Here is an 18,750-nt window from a genome sequence, read left to right on the forward strand (position 1 = left end):
GTATATTATGAAGATGTACATGTAACAAAAATCAAAAAAATTCGACACTTCGAAATGTATTTTTTGGTAGAGGAAGCATATGCACCTATGCACCTGTGAGTCGAATTGAATTTCCGCTAAAGTCGTACAGTGATTGTCTCCACAAGCCGTTGGGCTCACCTAAATTGCTGACCCCGTTAATAAGCACCACATTTCTCCTTAATTCACAAAGTTACCTCTAAAAATTTCAGATAATTTCATGAAAGTATTATGATGCAAACACAATGCCAATTTTTTCCCAATGTTATACGTAGCCACGTTTACAGGTTTGTGGTATCTAACATGTGCACATCAAAGGTATCTGATATATGCAGTCTTTAGAGGCCAGTGGTGAGGGAAAAGATAATAATTAGGACCGGGCAAACTCTAAGGCATAAAATTAAACTGATGCAAAAAAATTAAATTGTATTGCCCATGTATCGTGATTTCCCTTTGTTTCTTTGGACCAGACAGAAAATGCAAAAACTGCTACCAAATAGAAATAGTCAGAGATGCATACCTATATAAATTATTTGGCCAAAATTCAAGGTAGGGCAGGTGTCGTACCTAGGTACCTTGACCTTAGAGAAGCTTCGCTCGTGTTTAGAGGTTCTCATTACGTGTGTGCACTTATAGGGCGAGTGTATCCGCGTGTATATACATATCTGCGTTTGTATTGTGTTTGTTTTAAAAAAAATATAGTGTAAACAAGTTGAAGTCAAAATTTTAGATAATGAAGTTAGCTAGAAGAAAAACACAATTTGGATAAACTTGCACGCTTTGTTACCTTGATAAGCTCAAATTACGTTACTTCCTCTGCAGGTGGACAAGGGAAAACTGCAAGAGCGCACGTGCGCTCTGCCCACCACCTCTTTTTTTTTTTACTTTTGCTTTTTCATATCTCTTAAATTATATAATTTTTTGATTTTATTTTTTCGCAAGTCACTCAAAAATAAAAATAAAAGAATGGGGGAAAATAGTTTTGAAATTTTTTGTGCAATTTTAAATTGCAAATTATTTAAACTTCAAAATAAATTCTTTAAATATATATATACACAATGATTGAAAAAAATACAAAATATTTTTCCCACGTTCCAATTGTTATGCTTAAGTGGTCTGCAAATTTTCGAGTTCAAACAATATGTGGTGTGAGAGATACGAAAATGAGAAATTGTTTGAGAGGGGAACAAAAAGAAGTTGCACGAATCTTGATGCAGTATAGATGGTATGGATACACTCTCTGTGGACAATGCTATATATCAATTAATTGGTTGATCTTGAGTAATTTTATTGTGTATGTGAGGTTTGATTTCTTAACACCAAAAAATAAGATAATAAATAACTTACATTTCCACGTGAAAACTGAAGTTAAATACGGAGTACTCCGTATGATATAAAAATCTTCTGTGATGATTAATTGTTGTTTTCCAAGTGATTTTGATATATTCAATGCAGTGTATTCCAGTTCACATGCTACGGAACAGATCGATGGAGAGACATTGGAACATGTGGGAGATGATTTTTGCAGCCATGCATGGATAGATCAGACGAGAATGCAAGATGATCATGAACATTGTTGCAGGAAGGTGAGGAATAACTCGAGTTCTGTCACGCAGGAACTAAATTACAGATAAGTCTGTCTGTTCGATCAGCCGCTCCATCATCTCAAACTGCTCCCCTTTCCCTAGTCCTGCGCCGCAGTGGGTGATCTAGCGCTGGCAACGACGCATCGGCCGCCGGCGCCGGCCTCCGGGTGCCTAAACAGCTTAAACCTCCCGTCCTCCCTGCACACTGGAGCAGCTCCAGCGACGGCAGCCGCATCTCCCGCAGCACGAGCCGGCCGTCCTCCCGGTGCGCCCGGAGAGTCAGCCACGGGCGCCCGCTCTTGCCGATCACCGAGATCGGTGGAGGGAACTTTACCCTCCCCCTCCTCGTCCGCCTCGGCATCACGAAACCTTGGTCGGCGTCATCATCAGGCTCACGCTGCTCTCTCTTGCAAGGCGGGTCCCGGGCTTCGACCGCGGCGACGCCGTCCATGGCGACGTCGTATGGGTCTAAGCTCTCGGCCCCGAGCGCCTCGGTGAGGAGGTCGGAGCAGGGGTGGAGCGCTGGCGGGGGCGTCAATGGTGGTGCGGAACGGTGGCGCGCGATGGGCCAAGTGGGGCCTAAGTAGGGAGGGCGGTGGAGCGGTGGGGGCGCCATGGACGGACGGGCGTCGTGCGCGCTGGGAGTGGTCGGTGGCTGAGCTGCGTATGTGGTGGCCTGGTGGCTGCGAGCCTACGTACGTGGTTGCAGCAGCTGTGCCCGGCCGTCGCCTATGTATCTATGATCGCGAGAGAGAATACTGAGCAGAGCAGCTCCGAATCTCCGTCTGATGGAGCCGATCGAGAGCGGCTGAGCGGGTCTCCATGGAGGCGGGTGGTGCGCCCTCGGCGTTCACGCTCGACCGAGTGGCAGGGTGCATGCACGGAGATATATCATGGATCCAACGCGAATGGTAAATGCCGGTTGGAAGATGCATGTGCCGCTCTCGGCTCTTGCTATCCGATGAAACCGTCGTTGTTGAATGTTGGATAATCTGATCCGATTACCCACGTCATGGATAACTCCCCATATCCCAAATACACCTATATAGTATTACCTCCATTTCATCATACATCTATCTATTTCTATCTACTATATACTTAAAGGAATATACGATAGATATACGAATGTCTAATAAAGCCACCACATTAAACCACATCATCTATATTATTTCGAAAAATCGTCCAATTCAACGATTAATCGCTATTAAGTGTCACCGATAAACTCATTTATCGATCGATTAACTTATTTATTGCCCGGTTAATTGGCAAATTTTTCTATAATTGCTAATCGCCTACCGACCGAGTTAACACCGATAGATAAACGGTTTCCTCAACATTGGTTAGATCTAAAATTTATGATTAGGATTTAACAAAACAAATTGTGGTAACAAAACAATGTAGTCTGTTTGGCATGATCGGCTACCATACCAAGTCACGTAGTAACGTAAATTGGTCTGTAGGTAATATTGATGGGAAAATCTATACAAAAATGCGGGCATGCGGTGGCAAAAAAAAAATGGTGCTTTCCTCTTATAGGATACCACCGCACGGACAACGCGGACGCTCTGTCGCCCAAGGAATCTTTGATGTGCAATTAACCAACTTCATTGCAAGTAAAACAATTTCACAAAAATAATTAAAAGCAACTTTTATACAAGGCGGAACAAATTTGGTGTACGTTGAGACAACTTCGACAAAAAGGGTGAGCAACTTTGTTATCTGATAGTGGAATGCAAAATCCGAAATGTTGAGATGTAGTATGCAAATCTGACTAGAACAGATTGTAGCTGTTTTGCCAATTCCTGTCTTGAAGGGTCCTTAATGCAAAATAGCCAAAAGATAATGTTGGACTTTTTTTTCCTCGTTCGTGAGCAGTTTCAGGATTCCCAGCGCATCCCTGGAAGACGCGAGCAATCACCGGCGTCGTTGCAAAACATACGCGAGCAATCACCGGCGACGTTGCGTCTGACGCAGGTCAGGACCGAGTCGGCTCGAGTTGGAGGACGATGAGCTCAGCTCCACTGTGCACGCGGTCGGTGCCCACGCGCATGACCTTGACAGTCTCCCAGGCCTCCTTCGCGGTGGCCTTGACGGCGAGAACGCGAGTCAGCTCTGGCAGCACCCCCTTAAGGATGAAGGCCAGAGCACGGCGATCGTCGCGCTTGCTGCCGAAGAGGTCGTTGACGAGGACGTCCCAGAGGCCCTCGGCCTCCATTTGCACCTTCATCACCAGGGACCACTCCTGGTAGTTGGTCCTGGTCAGCATCGGAGGATGCATCGATCCTCCTCCTCCTCCTCCTTGGATCACGCACTCCACGATCCGCGTCTCACGGCGCCGTCGAGAGACAGCCGCGCCCGTGGCTTCTGCAGGTCTGAAGCGGGTCCGTCCTTCAAAACTTTCTCAGTGTCCCCGTCCTTCAAAACTTTCTCAGCGTCCGCGTCCTTGTTCGGTGACTTCGACATGGCTCCGCCGCGGATCAAACACCGCGCGGAAGTGGAGAGGTGGATCGAACACCACAAGCCCTCGTGCCACTTGTTGTTGCCGAATCACGAACTGGATACAAACGAGAGAGAGAGAGACGCAGGTGTTTGTGCTGGGTACAACAGGTACAGCTTTTCTGTATTTCTCATTATTTGTGTGGATTCAGAGATCCACTGAAACAGGTAACAAACCAGGACCATCACCACCCGAACTTACCGGCCGTGCCATCCCACGGCGTTCGTGTGTGAGCCACTACTAGCGCTACGACCTGGCCAACATCGTGCCATCCCACGATATACCAAGTCCTAGCGACAAACTAGGCAACTGAAATCAGAAACTAACCTAGCTACATCGGACGGCGAACAGACTCACAACGCCCGACAGTTATTATGACGAAACTGAAAGTAAAACACTAAGCAGCAGGGTTTTGTTCTTCAGCCGGCGCTTGTGGTTTACTTGCCCTTACCGGCCTTCTTCCCGTCGTCGTTGTAGACGACGTTGCGTCCGGCCGGGCCGTAACCGGATACGTGCGCGCTGCCGTCGTCCTTGTGCTCGATCCATGCGTACATAGGAGCCGTCGCCCCCGCCGCCTCGCTTCTTGGAGCCACCCTTCTGGTCATCATCGGAGGAGGAGGATCTCGTGTCATTGTAGGTGCGGGTGTAGTCATTGCTGCTGCCGTCAGACTCCTCCCTCTCAGCGTCCTCCAAGTAGCTTTTTCTCTCCTTTAGCGTCCACTCATGGTCGTCCTTGAGGTGCTCGGACAAATCAGCTTTCTTCTGGAAGAGGTGAGCATCGCAGCGGCTTATGGGGCACCGATAACCTCCCATCGGGACTGGTGGACTGGGTAGTGAAAGTGCTAGCTGGTAGAAGGAAGGGATAGTGGTTGATTGGGTGTTGAGAAGCAGCTCGATGTGCCTTTATTTATAGGCACCAGCAAGAAGGGCGTGGTGTCGTGTGTGTACGAGTTAGGACCGGGTGTTAAGAGGAGAAGCTCGATGACCGGTCAAGCTTCTTCTGGATTATAAGAGCGTCTTCACCGGCATTCATCCAAGGTGTAGGGCACTTGTCCAGCACAATTACGGGTGTCCAGCGACGCCTCCAAAGTTCTATTTGATTTTTTGAATATTTGTAAATCCGTTAAAAATTGGTCGATTTTCATTGAGCTTGCTAAATTACAATGAAATTTAAGCTCATACTTAAGTACAACTAAAAATTATACTAAAGCTAATATAATCTAGTAGCCGAGATGGGGTGGCTACGTTCCCAAATTTAGCATTAACAATTTGCTGGTTGTGTCATTCGGTGAGCCTCCACCGCTGTTGTGTGCTCACAAATTTAGCATTAACAATTTGCTGGTTCTAGAACTCGACATAATCTACACCAAGGGATTTTAATTTTAATTTCTTTGAAACATTAAAAAGGAGATTTCAAATTTTGGAAAATAACAAGCTATGCCTAGATCAGGCTCCATTTTGACTTTCTATCACGATCAAGTGTGGCGATATGGAAGCCGAGCTCCACGGGTCGCTATTCGAAACCATCCGAAATCGACATTTTTAGTTTAAAGAAGTAAGGAAAAAAATGAGGTGTAGATAATGTCAAGCTTTATGAGTGTGCAAAATGTTGATAAAAATTTCATCTTATTTTGGCCCGAGCAAAAGAGATAAATGCGTAGATCTCGATCGGTGAATAATACTGGGCTTGAAAATTTTGAAATTTGCCAAATTATGAATTAGATGATTCTTAAAGTACTTCTAATTAGACAACGCCCTAATTAATTTCTCTCTCTAGTTATATATCATATGTTGAGCATTAGAAATCTCTAGTCTCATATAAATTTAATCAAGTTGATTAGATCTGCCACCTATATTACCCCAAAATGTTGTCTCTCTTTGTCAGCGCAATGTAGTTCTAGACGGCGAAACGTTGACGGGTTGCTGGCGTGTACATGTTGATATTATAAGAGGGATTACCCAAGTGATCCTTACGAGAGAATGGATACGTTCATTTTGGATCACTATTTTATATCATAATTTGCACTTATTCACTGATATATTTCATATTAGAATGCAATATTTATGTTATTTTAGCTTGTTTTGCATGTTTTGCAATTATTCGGGAATAATGCGTCGGAGTTAGGAATCAGTTGGAAAAAGCATCGTCACGATACCCAAGTTTTGGAACTCCAAAACTTCTAGGAAAATTACATATTATTTTTATGATGATTAAGCCAAAGAGCTAGAAGGGGAAAGGATGGGAGTGATACGTCCCAAAAGTACCTATAATTTGATGTTTTGTGCTTGTTTTATATCATTGATACATGTTTATATTGTATAATTATATCATTTTGAGACATTTTTATGAACTAACCTATTAACAAGATTCCCAGTGCTAGTTTATGTTTCCTGCTGTTTTATTTTAGGAAAACATGTTAAAGGAAAATCCTCCAAAAAATCCGCGAAAAATAATGAGTGTTTTACTTCGGTACAAAGTTGCACACCGAAAATCAGAGAGATGGGATGGTCCCACCCCTGGGGCACCCACCTGGGCAGGGGGAGACCATGCGCCATCCCCATATGCCAGTGCAAGGGAGGCCCACTCCCATCGCCCTTTCGCCTATTTATTCCCCCTTGACTGAAAACCCTAATACAAAGAAAATGTTCCACGAAAGACTCATGAGGCCGCTGTCACCTCGAAACCTAGTTCGGGAGGGTTCTGAAAGTCTTCCCGGTACCGTGCCAGAGGGGAGATCATCACCGGAGCCTTCTTCATGGCGATGCCTTCTGCCGAAGTTGTGCATTAGTAGTTAGACCTTTGACTATGGGTCCATAGAATTATCTAGATGGTTGTCTCTTCTACTGGTGTCACAATGTTTAGATCTTGTGAGCTTCCTAACATGATCAAGATCACTTTATTGTAATGCTACATGATGTTTTTGCTAGGATCCGATGATTCACGAAGTTATGTTCAGATTTTTTACCATTGCTTATTCATGTTATTGTTATATTTATGATCTTACATGCTCTCTGATACTTATATTACTTTGGCCAAGTGATGATATTGTATCTCCAAGAGAGGTATTGATGTTAGATAGTGGGTTCGGGCATCTCGTGATTCCGAGCTGGAGTGATAGAACTGTGTAAGAAAGGGATGTGCTGTTGCCACTAGGGAGAAAATAGCGGTGTAATGGTCTATATGATTACGTGCATTGCTTACATTATATATGGAATTTATTGCAATTATCAATTGCTTGGAACTTAATATTTTTTGGTGACATGCTAGATAGTGATTCTAAGGTGAATTATTAGTCATAGATGTGGTTGAATTACGGTCTGTATATTTTGATGCAATGCCTAATATTTAATATTTCAAGTCAATATTTATTATAACAACCTCTATACAATTATTTCATGAATTTGTCAAATATCTAGCTGTAATTTGTTTATCCGCATGTATGCTAATCTTTTATTGGAGAGACGCCATTAGTGAAACTATGACCACCGATCCATCTTTGATTATATTGTTTAGGAATTTTTGGAGAATAGTTTTTGAAGAGATTTTCTAAAACAAAAATACAGCAAAAACAAAAACCAATGTTGGGGATATCGTTTATCGGGAACTTATCGGTCGACCCAAGATAAGGGATAAATCGACCAGTTTATTGGCATATCGGCAGATTTATCGACATATCGGCACACTTATCGGCCGATTTATCTTATCGGTCAGACACCGATAAGCGATATCGCACGATAAATCGGAATATCGGAAGATATCTTGAACAATGACAAAAACTGACATTAGGCATCATGTTAACAGATTAGTCAAAAATGCATACAAATATAATAATAAAGTTAAAACCGGATATTCAAAACGGGTGGCCCACTACCCAAAAAACAATTTCATAAATGTCAAAAAATTCAAAACAAAATTTCCATGTAAACCAACACATTTCAAGTCAGTACAAAAAGTTACGCGAACAAAAAACTTTTTTTGCAACCTGTGCAAAAAAGACAAATTCGAACATATCAAAATGTATATATACGGGTCAGAATTTTCTCTTTTTTTACAGGTTGCTAAAAAAGTTTTTTCACCATGCCAATTTTTGTGCTAACACATCACACTGAAATGTACATCTGGATTTTTTTTCTTGAATTTTTTGACATTCTGGAAAAAAAAAACAAAAAAATTACCTAATGGGTGCATCTAGACCCACTACCCAAATCGCCTTCTCCTGCTTCTGCTTTCAGCACCTGCTCTGCCAGCGTTTTCCCATCAGCCTGTGCAGCCATCCCCATGCTTTTTTCTTGGGCGATGGTGGCCGAAAGATCACTCAACTTTGAGTCGACCTTCTCCAGCTCTGACTGGAGGATCTCCCTCGGGTTTTTTTAGCTCGGTTTGCTGCAAAACCAGCTTCTTCGCTCTGACGGCATGTTGTTAGCCTTAAGCTTGCTGCACTGGAATTTTTTCTCATTTATCTGCCACTTCCGAGCTGCTAGATCAGTTGCTCTTTTGATTGCGTCTTTATCCTTCGAAAGAGCCATGAGGTCCATTAAACCGGCGTGGAAGTCATCAGAAGGTGGGCAAGCAAGAATTTCGTTCACCATGTCCTCGATGAAACCACTGGATTCTGCAAGCTGATGTGGGAAGACATCACGAAGAGCTTCGTATAGTTGCTTCAAGGCTTTCTTCATTTTCTTTTCTTGCTTTATGGATTGAGTGGTTGAGTCAAGTTCATCATCACCATGTTCTTCTTCAAATGTCGAATCAAAATCCAGCATGAAATCAAGCAGGTCACTATCAAGTTGATCACCCGCATCAGTTGGAGTAGCATCTAGGCAGAGGTAGTTGCAAGCTGCCGTACTTGAAGTATTTATGGCCTCTGTCATTGAGTTGTCTTAAGAAGCCTCGACAGGTTGTAACCAAAAGTCAGTGTCGTGAAAAAAGAAATTTTGTGTTTCATAGAGCTTAAAAGTTAACAAAATGACGTCTTAGAAGACGCGTGCTAAATAATTTCTGCAACTTTAACTCATACTATATTTCTTAGTTGGAATCTTGAATGATTGGAGAAGTCATGGCATGAGATGAGGTAGCCTTTATATGCTGCCTTTCCAAGATCGGTTCATTGATATGTATCGTTGATTTCATCAATGCAACCGGGGATATCGATCCCTGTTGCTCTCAAAATTAGAATGGTGGATCTGTTAGCTTTGCAAACACCATAATTGTTACTCCCTCCGTTCCTTTCTATAGTGCCTATAGATTTTTGGCATTGTTTCAGAATTAGCCCCTCCCCGTTCAGCTCCCAAATCGTTCAGGTTCCAAATTTGTTATGGTAAGTTAGTAAAATATGGATTTTCCAAATTTTACGTTGATCTCAAATCGTTCAGCTAGGGGTCTTGTGTAAAAAATACTCTTGCGCTAATTTCCGTGCCAAAAAATTATAGGCACTATAGAATGAAACAGAGGGAGTATTTGTTTTATTTGTAGAATAGACAATTAAGTGATAAATGGATGAAATCACTGTGCAATTCTGGATCCTGCAAAGCAATGTGATCTGGACATTTCTTACTGCACTGTCCATATCTATTTTGTACTATTGTTGGAACCTTATGATTTTTCACGATGAAGTTGTTCATAAATGTACATGCCATTGAATGTATTTGTCCAGTTTTCTACTTTTCTTAGCATTCACCAATTTCTATTCCTATTGTTCATTATGTGTGAAGTTTCTGGTTGTCCCCCATTCTTAAAATATGACCCACTTTCTGGATTTCCAGTCACATTTGCTTCTCTACGGTCGGCTACTGTTATGTCAGAACCATATATTTGTTCTTATATGTAATATATTTCCCTACTCTCAACGGTTATATGTGATATATTTACTTTTTTCGTTTGGGATTGGTTCACAGGCTGGGATACTTTCATCGGCGATTTATGCGAGCCTCCGCTGCCTGGTAAACAGATTCAGAAGATCATTTGAGGCAGCCTATCAGAGAGAGACCGATCTCGAATGCAATCTTGACTGTCCTTATTGAGTAGATAAAGTTGCATGTGACCTTAAGCGATTCACCATTTAGGATACTAAGGAGATTCTACAAATCTCAGACCTAGACTCCATTCAGCTTTAGTCTTGAATCATGTCATGATGGAAAGAGTGCACTTGGTGATGAGCGATATAAGAAACAAACCATTGATTTCCAGTACCTGCCAGCACCTATATTTTGTTTTGTGCGTTGGTTGGTTACCTTACCTGCTATTGCTTTGCATAGCTTAATGGTGAAAGCCAGTAAATTTTTCCCTTAATGTTTATTCCCTTATGGCTGTAACTCCAACCTTGCATATCTGACTGTCTACCCCAGAAGTATGTAAAACATAATTTATAGATCTGTGTTAGGGTTTCAGTCTGGAGCTGGCCAGTATCTGCTCATATTCTCATGTTTCGTTTACATTTTGCATGCCAACTGACTTTTGCTTGACTGCCTTTTGTTCTACTGTAAAACGTTAAAACTACTATCGACACAAGATCATTTTTTTACAAGATCCATAGCCTTGAGGATTACCACGTACAAGAAGAGTAATCTGATCACTTGGCAGCAGTTGAAGTTTTGAGTACGCCACACTTAAGTACTGGCAAGGAATCTTGAATTATTGGAGAAGTCATGGCATGAGATGAGGTAACCTTTTAAGTTTTAATGCTGCCTAGCTGTCCAAGATCGGTTTCATTGATGCCCACTCTATACATGTTGAGCAGTAGCGTAGACAGGATCGTAGCACGTCCCAAGCCAACTTCAGTGAACTGTAGCAATAGCATGCAAGAGTACTGTACAGTAGCAACAAACGGGACAAGGATTTTGTGCACATGGGAGTCAGTGCTCCCTTCACTTTTGGATTTTTGAAAATTTCAGATTCTTATATTTCTCTGCTTTCAAGAATTACGACATTAAATATGTAGATAGATGTGTATACGAGGATTGAAATCAAAAAAGTCTCGTCAAAAAATACGTTATATTTTTGGAGATGCAAAAAAGACAAATTTCTGGCAGTACACTGACAAAATATACGTACTATTGTACTACTATTTATAGTCAGAAATTTGTCTTTTTTGTATTTTCCAAAATACAAAGTATTTTTTAATGGGACTTTTTTGACTACACTCCTCGTGTCTAAATCTATCTACATATTTAATGCCATAATTTTTGAAAACATAAAAGAGCGAGGTTTTGAAAATTTTCAAAAATCCAAAAGTCCAAGGAGCACTTGTGCTCATGTGCACATGGTACTTTCCGCAATAAACGCCCGTATTGTTGAGTACATGGCAGACTAGATCTCGTGTTTTGCTCTGCATCGTGCATTCATGCCCACTGGTTCTATGCATGTTGAGTGTGGACCCTAAACGCCGTAGGGAGTGGACGTGTCGAGTGCGCACTTGTGAAGATGAACACTATGATACCCGGTCGGCCAGCAAGCTTAGTTTTATGACTACTAGATGACCCATTGCGCGACTGCGCAACTACCGGATGCAACTACTACATTGCTGCCACACACTTTATTTGTTGGTAAAAAGTAATTAATTTTATTTGCATTTATTTAACTAACACCATATAGAAACACTTATGTACACCGATAAAAGTGAATAATTTATTACTCAAATTGTAGTACTCAAATAGACTATTAACCAAATTAAAACAAACTTGAATCCTCACGAAATAACATTGTGAATACTTATCATCGACTGATCGCCTTGATGGCATAGCAAATCACCCTAACAGTACATGGAACACGATGCTCACTGGCTGGGCTACGTTCCTCTTAAAAAGAATAAACACAGTCATGTCAGATGCAAGACCATATTGCTGTCATAGGTTAATGATAATAAAGAGGACTTCGCATCACAAGTTGTTCTTAAAATCACCTCCTTGCAAAATAAAAAAGAGAGATTGTCATCGACACAACTCGAGCAATAATATTTTGCGTATTATTAGGATACGACATTTGTGATTTTAAAAAAATGGCAACCGATAATGAGAAGCATTACACATCAAACAGAAATGTTCAAAACCTGATAGTTTTGATTGAGAATTAAATTCCAACATCGGATTTGGACATTCCAAAACTACAATACTACACAAACTCACAATATTTTTTAATCTCTCATCACCTTATACATATACTCTTCATCAGAATAATTGGTACATCCCTAGTGTGTTTTAGATAGCAGACAATCATGTCATTTCAAGAACCATAGCAACAGCTTATGCAATTGTAGAGAGCAACTGCGACTGATAAAAAATCTGCATCGGCAAATCTCACAAATTTGAACACAGAAGAGAAAGGTGTTTCATGTCACACAAATTTAAAATTCACGAATATGTTTCTCGGTCACTATGGTCAGAATCCTAAACGATGAACATATGAATGAACCAAATAAAGGTCAGGTCTATGCACTGAGGACAATATTTTCAGTTCATCTCCCAGGAATGAAAGCAAGTTCGATGCTCTAAGGATATAGTTTCAATATCAACTCAGGAATGGAAGTAAGTTCAATGCACTAAGGATATATATAGTTTCCATTTCAACTCCCAAACCTTACTGTTTTAAGGCGAACGAAAATGAAGTTGCAAACACTTTTCACCTGTTTAATATTATATATACATGCCAGTCAAACGACCAGGCCAGGAGGTATACAGTCCATAATTTCAAGAAGAAAGGCATTTCCTCATCTATCACAACAATAACCTTTTCTATAACCACTCTCAACGGTTATATGTGATATATTTACTTTTTCGTTTGGGATTGGTTCACAGGCTGGGATACTTTCATAGGCGATTTATGCGAGCCTCCGCTGCCTGGTGAACAGATTCCGAAGATCATTTGAGGCAGCCTATCAGAGAGAGACCGATCTCGAATGCAATCTTGACTGTCCTTATTGAGTAGATAAAGTTGCATGTGACCTTAAGTGATTCACCATTTAAGATACTAAGGAGATCCTACAAATCTCAGACCTAGACTCCATTCAGCTTTAGTCTTGAATCATGTCATGATGGAAAGAGTGCACTTCGTGATGAGCGATATAAGAAACAAACCATTGATTTCCAGTACATGTTCCTGCCAGCACCTATATTTTGTTTTGTGCGTTGGTTGGTTGCCTTACCTGCTATTGCTTTGCATAGCTTAATGGTGAAAGCCAGTAAATTTTTCCCTTAATGTTTATTCCCTTATGGCTGTGACTCCAACCTTGCATATCTGACTGTCTACACCAGAAGTATGTAAAACATAATTTATAGATCTGTGTTAGGGTTTCAGTCTGGAGCTGGCCAGTATCTGCTCATATTCTCATGTTTCGTTTACATTTTGCATGCCAACTGACTTTTGTTTGGCTGCCTTTTGTTCTACTGTAAAACGTTAAAACTACTATCGACACAAGATCATTTTTTTTACAAGATCCATAGCCTTGAGGATTACCACGTACAAGAAGAGTAATCTGATCACTTGGCAGCAGTTGAGGTTTTGAGTACGCCACACCTAAGTACTGGCAAGGAATTTTAAATTATTGGAGAAGTCATGGCATGAGATGAGGTAGCCTTTTAAGTTTTAATGCTGCTTGTCCAAGATCGGTTTCATTGATGCCCACTCTATGCATGTTGAGCAGTAGCGTAGCCAGGATCGTAGCACGTCCCAAGCCAATTTCAGTGAACTGTAGTAATAGCACGCAAGAGTACTGTACAGTAGCAACAAACGGGACAAGGATTTTGTGCACATGGGAGTCAGTGCTCCCTTCACTTTTGGATTTTTGAAAATTTCAGATTCTCATATTTCTCTGCTTTCAAGAATTATGATATTAAATATGTAGATAGATGTGTATACGAGGATTGAAATCAAAAAAGTCTCGTCAAAAAATATGTTATATTTTTGAAGATGCAAAAAAGATAAATTTCTGGCAGTACACTGACAAAATATACGTACTATTGTACTACTATTTATAGTCAGAAATTTTTCTTTTTTGTATTTTCCAAAATACAAAGTATTTTTTAATGGGACTTTTTTGACTACACTCCTCGTGTCTAAATCTATCTACATATTTAATCCCATAATTTTTGAAAACATAAAAGAGCGAGGTTTTGAAAAATTTCAAAAATCCAAAAGTCCAATGAGCACTTGTGCTCATGTGCACATGGTACTTTCCGCAACAAACGTCCCTATTGTTGAGTACATGGCAGACTAGATCTCGTGCTTTGCTTTGCATCGTGCAATGATGCCCACTGGTTTTATGCATGTTGAGTGTGGACCCTAAACGCCGTAGGGAGTGGACGTGTCGAGTGCGCACTTGTGAAGATGAACACTATGATGCCCGGCCGGCCAACAAGCTTAGTTTTATGACTACTAGATGACCCATTGCGCGACTGCGCAACTACCGGATGCAACTACTACATTGCTGCCACACACTTTATTTGTTGGTAAAAAGTAATTAATTTTATTTGCATTTATTTAACTAACACCATATAGAAACACTTATGTACACCGATAAAGGTGAATAATTTATTACTCAAATTGTAGTACTCAAATAGACTATTAAACAAATTAAAACAAACTTGAATCCTCACGAAATAACATTGTGAATACTTATCATCGACTGATCGGCCTTGATGGCATAGCAAATCACCCCAACAGTACATGGAACACCATGCTCACTGGCTGGGCTACGTTCCTCTTAAAAAGAATAAACACAGCCATGTCAGATGCAAGACCATATTGCTGTCATAGGTTAATGATAATAAAGAGAACTCCGCATCACAAGTTGTTCTTAAAATCACCTCCTTGCAAAATAAAAAGAGAGATTGTCATCGACACAACTCGAGCAATAATATTCTGCGTATTATTAAGATACGACATTTGTGATTTTAAAAAATGGCAACCGATAATGAGAAGCATTACACATCAAACAGAAATGTTCAAAACCTGATAGTTTTGATTGAGAATTAAATTCCAACAGCGGATTAGGACATTCCAAAACTACAATACTGCACAAACTCACAATATTTTTTAATCTCTCTTCACCTTATACATATACTCTTCATCAGAATAATTGGTACATCCCTAGTGTGTTTCAGATAGCAGACAATCGTGTCATTTCAAGAACCATAGCAGCAGCTTATGCAATTGTAGAGAGCAACTGCGACCGATAATAAAATCTGCATCGGCAAATCTCACAAATTTGAACACAGATGAGAAAGGTGTTTCATGTCACACAAATTTAAAATTCACGAATATGTTTCTCGGTCACTATGGTCAGAATCCTAAACGATGAACGTATGAATGAACCAAATAAAGGTCAGGTCTATGCACTGAGGACAATATTTCCAGTTCATCTCCCAGGAATGAAAGCAAGTTCGATGCTCTAAGGATATAGTTTCAATATCAACTCAGGAATGGAAGTAAGTTCAATGCACTAAGGATATATATAGTTTCCATTTCAACTCCCAAACCTTACTGTTTTAAGGCGAACGAAAATGAAGTTGCAAACACTTTTCACCTGTTTAATATTATATATACATGCCAGTCAAACGACCAGGCCAGGAGGTATACAGTCCATAATTTCAAGAAGAAAGACATTTCCTCAGCTATCACAACAATAAGCTTTTCTATAACCACTCTCAACGGTTATATGTGATATATTTACTTTTTCGTTTGGGATTGGTTCGCAGGCTGGGATACTTTCATAGGCGATTTATGCGAGCCTCCGCTGCCTGGTGAACAGATTCCGAAGATCATTTGAGGCAGCCTATCAGAGAGAGACCGATCTCGAATGCAATCTTGACTGTCCTTATTGAGTAGATAAAGTTTCATGTCACCTTAAGTGATTCACCATTTAAGATACTAAGGAGATCCTACAAATCTCAGACCTAGACTCCATTCAGCTTTAGTCTTGAATCATGTCATGATGGAAAGAGTGCACTTCGTGATGAGCGATATAAGAAACAAACCATTGATTTCCAGTACATGTTCCTGCCAGCACCTATATTTTGTTTTGTGCGTTGGTTGGTTGCCTTACCTGCTATTGCTTTGCATAGCTTAATGGTGAAAGCCAGTAAATTTTTCCCTTAATGTTTATTCCCTTATGGCTGTGACTCCAACCTTGCATATCTGACTGTCTACCCCAGAAGTATGTAAAACATAATTTATAGATCTGTGTTAGGGTTTCAGTCTAGAGCTGGCCAGTATCTGCTCATATTCTCATGTTTCGTTTACATTTTGCATGCCAACTGACTTTTGTTTGGCTGCCTTTTGTTCTACTGTAAAACGTTAAAACTACTATCGACACAAGATCATTTTTTTTACAAGATCCATAGCCTTGAGGATTACCACGTACAAGAAGAGTAATCTGATCACTTGGCAGCAGTTGAAGTTTTGAGTACGCCACACCTAAGTACTGGCAAGGAATCTTGAATTATTGGAGAAGTCATGGCATGAGATGAGGTAGCCTTTTAAGTTTTAATGCTGGCCTGTCCAAGATCGGTTTCATTGATGCCCACTCTATGCATGTTGAGCAGTAGCGTAGGCAGGATCGTAGCACGTCCCAAGCCAATTTTAGTGAACTGTAGCAATAGCACGCAAGAGTACTGTACAGTAGCAACAAACGGGACAAGGATTTTGTGCACATGGGAGTCAGTGCTCCCTTCACTTTTTGATTTTTGAAAATTTCAGATTCTCATATTTCTCTGCTTTCAAGAATTATGACATTAAATATGTAGATAGATGTGTATACGAGGATTGGAATCAAAAAAGTCTCTTCAAAAAATACGTTATATTTTTGAAGATGCAAAAAAGACAAATTTGTGGCAGTACACTGACAAAATATACGTACTATTATACTACTATTTATAGTCAGAAATTTGTCTTTTTGTATTTTCCAAAATACAAAGTATTTTTTAATGGGACTTTTTTGACTACACTCCTCGTGTCTAAATCTATCTACATATTTAATGCCATAATTTTTGAAAACATAAAAGAGCGAGGTTTTGAAAATTTTCAAAAATCCAAAAGTCCAAGGAGCACTTGTGCTCATGTGCACATGGTACTTTCCGCAACAAACGTCCCTATTATTGAGTACATGGCAGACTAGATCTCGTGCTTTGCTCTGCATCATGCATTGATGCCCACTAGTTCTATGCATGTTGAGTGTGGACCCTAAACGCCGTAGGGAGTGGACGTGTCGAGTGCGCACTTGTGAAGATGAACACTATGATGCCCGGCCGGCCAGCAAGCTTAGTTTTATGACTACTAGATGACCCGTTGCACGACTGCGCAACTGCCGGATGCAACTACTACATTGCTGCCACACACTTTATTTGTTGGTAAAAAGTAATTAATTTTATTTGCATTTATTTAACTAACACCATATAGAAACACTTATGTACACCGATAAAGGTGAATAATTTATTACTCAAATTGTCGTATTCAAATAGACTATTAAACAAATTAAAACAAACTTGAATCCTCACGAAATAACATTGTGAATACTTATCATCGACTGATCGCCTTGATGGCATAGCAAATCACCCCAACAGTACATGGAACACCATGCTCACTGGCTCGGCTACGTTCCTCTTAAAAAGAATAAACACAGCCATGTTAGATGCAAGACCATATTGCTGTCATAGGTTAATGATAATAAAGAGGACTCCGCATCACAAGTTGTTCTTAAAATCACCTCCTTGCAAAATAAAAAAAAGAGATTGTCATCGACACAACTCGAGCAATAATATTCTACGTATTATTAAGATACGACATTTGTGATTTAAAAAAAATGGCAACCGATAATAAGAAGCATTACACATCAAACAGAAATATTCAAAACCTGATAGTTTTGATTGAGAATTAAATTCCAACATCGGATTAGGACATTCCAAAACTACAATACTACACAAACTCACAATAATTTTTAATCTCTCATCACCTTATACATATACTCTTCATCAGAATAATTGGTACATCCCTAGTGTGTTTTAGATAGCAGACAATCGTGTCATTTCAAGAACCATAGCAGCAGCTTATGCAATTGTAGAGAGCAACTGCGACTGATAAAAAAAATCTGCATCGGCAAATCTCACAAATTTGAACACAGAAGAGAAAGGTGTTTCATATCACACAAATTAAAAATTCACGAATATGTTTCTCGGTCACTATGGTCAGAATCCTAAACGATGAACATATGAATGAACCAAATAAAGGTCAGGTCTATGCACTGAGGACAATATTTCCAGTTCATCTCCCAGGAATGAAAGCAAGTTCGATGCTCTAAGGATATAGTTTCAATATCAACTCAGGAATGGAAGTAAGTTCAATGCACTAAGGGTATATATAGTTTCCATTTCAACTCCCAAACCTTACTGTTTTAAGGCGAACGAAAATGAAGTTGCAAACATGTTTCACCTGTTTAATATTATATATACATGCCAGTCAAACGACCAGGCCAGGAGGTATACAGTCCATAATTTCAAGAGGAAAGGCATTTCCTCAGCTATCACAACAATAAGCTTTTCTATAACCACTCTCAACGGTTATATGTGATATATTTACTTTTTCGTTTGGGATTGGTTCGCAGGCTGGGATACTTTCATAGGCGATTTATGCGAGCCTCCACTGCCTGGTGAACAGATTCCGAA

General features: G+C 40.3%; 2 protein-coding genes across 2 annotated transcripts in view; both read right to left on the minus strand.

Moving 5' to 3' along the window:
- LOC127334742 (uncharacterized) overlaps nt 1-18,750 on the minus strand; it is a 167,549-nt gene that overhangs the window by 71,725 nt on the left and 77,074 nt on the right. The window lies entirely within an intron of this gene.
- LOC139835267 (uncharacterized) lies at nt 1,580-2,349 on the minus strand. Its single transcript, XM_071825165.1, has one exon. It carries the CDS (start codon nt 2,218-2,220, stop codon nt 1,684-1,686), a length of 537 nt encoding a protein of 178 aa, XP_071681266.1. The 5' UTR covers nt 2,221-2,349; the 3' UTR covers nt 1,580-1,683.

Source organism: Lolium perenne, chromosome 2 (assembly GCF_019359855.2).
Source record: "Lolium perenne isolate Kyuss_39 chromosome 2, Kyuss_2.0, whole genome shotgun sequence".
NCBI classification, from domain to species: domain Eukaryota; kingdom Viridiplantae; phylum Streptophyta; class Magnoliopsida; order Poales; family Poaceae; genus Lolium; species Lolium perenne.

Coding starts and splice junctions, on each gene's coding strand:
- LOC139835267 (XM_071825165.1), bottom strand. CDS start 2,220: ATGGCGCCCCCACCGCTCCACCGCCCTCCCTACTTAGGCCCCACTTGG.